Source organism: Cnephaeus nilssonii (assembly GCF_951640355.1).
Source record: "Cnephaeus nilssonii genome assembly, chromosome: 4".
In the NCBI taxonomy this organism is placed as follows: Eukaryota; Metazoa; Chordata; class Mammalia; order Chiroptera; family Vespertilionidae; genus Cnephaeus; species Cnephaeus nilssonii.
In genome coordinates, this window is record NC_137075.1 from 52,308,360 (window position 1) to 52,314,359 (window position 6,000).

The window sequence follows — 6,000 nt, forward strand, 5'->3', positions numbered from 1 at the left end:
GTAATAGGAATTACAGAGGAGAAAAGAACATGTTATATGACACTACATGGATGCAGTCAACAAAATTCAAACTGTGGGAATTTCTACAGGGCAAATGATCTAGATTTTGTTCATTAAATAAATGGTAAATGACAAGACAAAAAAAGAGGTATTTATCAACAAATGTTGTGTGGAATTCTTTGGATCCTGATTCAACAAGCTTACTGAAAAAAACATGAGACAATCAGAGAAATATGCTGAATATTTAACTATATTAAAGAATTATTAATTTTTTAGATGTGTTAATATTTCAGATGTTTTAAGAGTCCTTATCTTGCCCTAGCCGGTTTGGCTCAGTGGATAGAGCGTCGGCCTGCGGACTGAAGGGTCCCAGGTTCGATTCCGGCCAAGGGCACATGCCCGGATTGTGGGCTCGATCCCCAATAGGGGGCGTGCAGGAGGCAGCCGATCAATGATTCTGTCTCATCATTGATGTTTCTATCTCTCCCTCTCCCTTCCTCTCTGAAATCAATAAAGAAATATTTTTTTTTTAAAAAGAGTCCTTATCTTTTTAGTGATACATGCAATGAACTATTTATAGATGAAATATATCTAGGATTTGCTTTTGAATTACAGTTGATCCCCTTATCTGCAGTTTTGCTTTCATTTCAGATATCCAAGGTCAATCGTGATCAGAAAATATTAAATAAAGAATTCAAAAAATAATTCTTGTTTTAAATTGCATGCCATTCTGAGTAGCATGCTGAAATTTCTCAATGTCCTGCTCCATCCTTCCCGAGATGTGAATTATCCCTTTGTCCATCATATCTATACTGTATATGCCACCTGCCCGTTACTCAGTAGCCTTCTGGTTATCAGACTGTGTGTGTGTGTGTGTGTGTGTGTGTGTGAGAGAGAGAGAGAGAGAGAGAGAAGGGGGGGGGCGGAGAGGGAAAGGGAGGGAGGGAAGAAGGGGGAACCATATTGACATAATTTTTATAACTATACTGTTACAATGTTTTATTGTATTAGTTATTATTGTTAATCTCTTACTGTGCCTAATTTATAAATTAAACTTTATCATAGGAAAAAACATAGCGAAGTGTTCATTACTATTCACAGTATCAGGCATCAAGTGGGGGTTTTGAACATATGCCTGGAGGATAAGAGGGGATTACTATATCCAGTTAAGGGGAAGTGGGAAGGATAATAGAAAAAACAAAATTCATGTTTCCAACTGTTGAAATTGATCATGGGTATATGGTGATTAACTTTACTATTTTATCTTTGTATATTTGAAACCTCCCATATTAAATGTTACAGAGAGAGAATATCATAGCACTAGATCAAAAATATCTATCATTAGTAGAGTTCTCACACAAATTTTGCAGGTGCTTGATTCAATAGATCTTTACTTAAAAATCAAAAGCTAAAATGCACATTTTAGCCCTAGCTGGTTTGGCTCAGTGGATAGAGCATCAGCCTGCGGACTGAGGGGTTCCAGGTTTGATTCTGGTCAAGGGCACATACCCAGTTTGCAGGCTCAATTCTCCAGTAAGGGGCATACAGAAGGCAGCCAATCAATGATTCTCTTTCATCATTGATGTTTCTGTCTCTCTCTCCCTCTCCCTTCCTCTCTGAAATCAATGAGAATATATTTTTTAAAATAAATATAATAATAAAATGCACATTTTAAGTATTGCTTTAGTATTACCTTTGCACATATTAAATTATGACTTCAACTATTACATGTTTTCATTTTCTATCTGGTTCTTATTATTGACATTTGCCAACACACACAGGCACACACATTACTCCACAAAAGTAACCAAATTCTGAATATTCTAACTCCTAAACATCTCAACCTGTTTCTTCTTTTCTTCATTTCAAGCTCTCAATATTTTGGTCAGTTTTGCTATAACCTATTTATGGGTCTCTCTTTTCAGTTTTAGCATGCCAATTCATCCTATATATTGTTTCCTTAAGTGGACCCCCAGTATCTCCAGAATAAAATCCAAACTTGCATGACATACATTGCCCTCAAAAATCTATCTGGTCCTTGCCTATTTTAATAGCACTCTCATCAGTACTCCATATCATCCCATACTCCACTCATTCTAAAATATGTACAGGCATAGCTAATTTCACTGTACTTGCCTTACTACACTTCGCAAACACTGTCTTTGTTTGTTTGTTTGTTTGTTTGTTGTACAAATTGAAGGTAAGACCCTTCACTAGCAAGACTATAAGATGATGGCAAGCATTTTTTAGCAATCAAGTATTTTTAAATTAAAGTATGTACATTTTTTAGAGGTAATGCTATCACACACTCAACAGACTACAGTATAGTGTAAACCTAACTTCTATATGCACTGGGAAACCAAAATATTTGTGTTATTTGCTGTATTGCAATACGCACTTTATTACGGTGGTCTGGAACAGAACCCAAAATATCTCCAAGGTATGCCTGTACAGTACCTATATAGTGGTTTCCAGAATAAACTAAGGATGCTCTTCTCTTCTAAAACTCAGTTCCCTTAAAGTCACCAATTTAACGCCCCTTCTAACTCTAGGTTAATTCCAACTCCTACTAACTCTAGAAGACTCATCTCTACTATCAGCATCTTTGCAAACCTACTGACATTCCTCTCTCCATGATTACCCTATACTTTCACAGAATCTATGCAATAGTATTCTTGTTGTTTTTTTTAAAATATATTTTATTGATCTTTTATAGTGAGGAAGGGGGAGGGATAGAGAATTAGAAACATCAGATGAGAGAGAAACATCAAGCAGCTGCCTCCTGCACACCCCCTACTGAGGATGTGCCCACTACCAAGGCACATGCCCTTGACTGGAACCGAACGTGGGACCCTTCAGTCCGCAAGCCGATGCTCTATCCACTGAGCCAAACAGGTTAGGGCATATTCTTGTTTTTTTGCATATATATATATATATATATATATATATATATGACTATTAAGTATCACAGTGCCTGCAACATAGTAGACACTAAATGTTTGTTTTATGAAGTAATATATGCATCTTCCATTGATGACATGTAGATCTTTTATAAATAACTAGAATGTAAGCGGTTTGAAAGTGAGAAACTTGTCTAAAACATCTTTGCCATTCCAGGGCCTATCACAGTGCTTGGAATATATTAAAAACTAAGTAAGTGATTGCCAGATGAATAACACAAATATTTCCAGCAGACATAGTAGATAATTTGGCACAAAATTTAAAATGTGATCCTCCTCTAGTTTTAAACTTGTACTTATTGGTAATTTGTTTTCCTTTTTTTTTTTAATGTATTTTTATCAATTTCAGAGAGGAAGGGAGAGGGAGAGAGATAGAAACACCAGTGATGAGAGAGAATCATCCATCAGTTGCCTCATGCATCCTCCCTTACCAGGGATGGAGCCCAAAACCCAGGCATATGCCCTGACCGGGAATCGAATCATGACCTCCTAATTCATGCATAGGTGGACTCTCAACCACTGAACCACACCAGTCGGGCTGTTCTGTATTGGTTTTTTGGGGGGAGGTCAGTTGACTGATTCGTTTTACAGCTTTTCAAAAATGGAGAATATTTTTGTATGCTTTTAGTTTCAAAAAGAAACTAATTACCAGAAGCAAATGCCTTACATAAGCATTTACAATACGAATTACACAGTGCTGACCTAAAAGTTGAGGTGACTCAACATTTTATCATTATTGGAGATCCTCCTCAGTTTTAGGTTTCACTATAATTTAATTGGAATAAAGAAAATCACAACTCAATAGCAGTCAGGACTCAAACAATGTAAAGAACAAAATCAGACTCAATTTCAAATTTTAAAGTAAGAATTTCTCCCTGTAGAATCAACAGGATTGCTAATAGCATATACAACTAAATACTGAGTTCTTAGTATGTGCCACGTACAGTGCTCAATCTATGTTTGGGGATCACATCTATTATTTTTAAGAACATTGGACATAAGCAAATAGAAACCGAAGAAACTCAGACCACACTTTAATGTTTGATGTTTGAAGGCTAGGTTTCCAAGTATGTAGATAGCACGACATTAAGAGGCTGGCTTCATTTAAGAACACCTGAGCTCAGACTAAGGAATTATAGACTTTCAGTAGAAAGTCACTAGAAACAAAGTGGTGTGGTTGCTTTAAAAAAACACATTAGGAAGCAATGACTTTGAAGATGATGAATCATCTTATTTCCATTTTCTAACGTATCTAAAACCAATTTTCAAAATACTGAATGGGTATGTTCAAGTATATGCTATTTGCCATCTAAAAAGAGAAATCTAAACACATCACTTAAGAGTCAGTATTAATGGTTTGCTTTTTTTCCCTTAAACAAAAGGCACTGTGATTCAACTTTTCCCCAAAAAATAGGTTCCCTTAAAATCCATTTAAGTAAAAAATTTAGCGACGGTAAAGGAACTTAAAATACACTTCTTTTAAAAAATTAGGAAAAAAGGTAAAATGGCGTTTTTATTGACTACGTTTCCAAAGAAGGTGGAAAACAGTGGAAGGTGCGCTTTTTACTCAAAGTATGGCACTTGAATTGGCTTCTAAAGTAAACCTGCCGGGCTCCAGCAGGGAGTTGTTTGCCTGAAACCTATCAAGTTCAAGTGCTGACCAGAAATCCATACCTCACTCTTGAAATCCCTGATCCAAATGACTTTCTGTAAAGGAATTTGATTCCTGACCTTAACAACAACAACAAAAAAAAGCTCTATCAAGACCTGCAATGCACTGCATCCCTCTCTCCATTCTGCACCTTCGGTTTAAAACACGACCAAACCTTCTCTAGGGCACCGGATGCGGTAGTTCGACGTAAATCTAGACCACACATCGCCTCGGTACCTACAGGAGTGCCCCGAAAAAGTCCTTAGTTCTTGCTAAAGAAAATTCCAAGCCAGAGCTACCATCAATATCGTCCAATCCCTCCCCTTTGGCTCCAAAAGGGAAATGTACCTGTGGAGTGTCCGCTGCGCAGCAAACAAGGCACAGCTCCAACCTCGTGTCCTCTCCCCCTTTTGTGTTCCTTCGCAGTCAGTCCTCCCTCCCCAGGCAGAACTGGAGCAGAGCCCTTGGCTCCCTTATCTGCCAGCTCCCGGCGCCAGGAGGATCGCGCTCCCGGGAGATGCAGGGCTCGGAGGCTGAGCGCGGCGCCTGGCGCGCAGCAGCCGCGCGGCTCAGCCAGGTGCTCCCCAGCTCGCGCCTCCCCGCCGCGCGGGGCCCTCGCTGGGGCTCCGGCTCAGCATTCCCGCGAGGAGCTGTGGCACCAGGTTTGCTACGGGCGTCCTGCCTCTCACCCCGGAAAGAACCGCACTCCGGTGCGGCCACGGCAAGTCCGGAAGTCTCAAGGCAATTCGGGGGCTCCTTCACCCGAGCCAGCGCGGCTCGGCGCACACCCTGGTCTGTTCAATCCTACCCCGCTCCCTGCCCACCACCCCCAAGGCCATTTCCCCGCCGGGGACTGCGTGGGAGCAGTACCATTCTCCTCACGGGGCGGACTCCGGAAGGGCAGCAACTCCTCCTCCTCCTCCTCCGCGGCCTGTAGCCATCTATCGGGAAGCGTCTCCGGAGTCGGCAGCTGAGGCCGCCGGACAGGGACAGCCCAGGGAAATCTCAGCACTAACTCAGCTCGGGCGCTAGCAGCAGAAGCCGAGTCTTTCATAATTGTGCGACCAACTCCGCCGGGTGACCCGCCACAGGGACGCGCCCGCGCCCGCCTCCGCAGGCGACGGGGCTGGAGACGGACCACGTGAGCGGCGCGTCGTGTGCGTCGCCGCCCGCCGCCCGGGTCACGTGAAGGGCGCGCGCCCCCTCCTTCCAGGCGGCCTCCCGGCGCGCCGCGCGCGCACGCGCTGGGCACGGGTGTCTCCACCCCCCCTCACCGCCCGGGCGTCCCGGGACGGGTGGGGTGTTCTCCCCAGATCTCCGTTGGGTACCGAGGCAGGAGTTGCACGGACTTCTGTCTCTGCTCCGGGAATGACCCCGGAGGAAGCAATA

At 42.4% G+C, this 6,000-nt stretch overlaps 1 protein-coding gene across 1 annotated transcript in view; it reads right to left on the bottom strand.

The window, feature by feature from the left end:
- TRPM7 (transient receptor potential cation channel subfamily M member 7) overlaps positions 1 to 5,614 on the bottom strand; it is a 118,528-nt gene extending 112,914 nt beyond the window's left edge. The window contains exon 1 of the mRNA XM_079767471.1: positions 5,482 to 5,614. Within this exon, the coding sequence (XP_079623597.1) occupies positions 5,482 to 5,484 (3 nt within the window). The 5' untranslated portion in view covers positions 5,485 to 5,614. The remainder of the gene's footprint in view (positions 1 to 5,481) is intronic.
- Between the last annotated feature and the right edge of the window lie 386 nt (positions 5,615 to 6,000).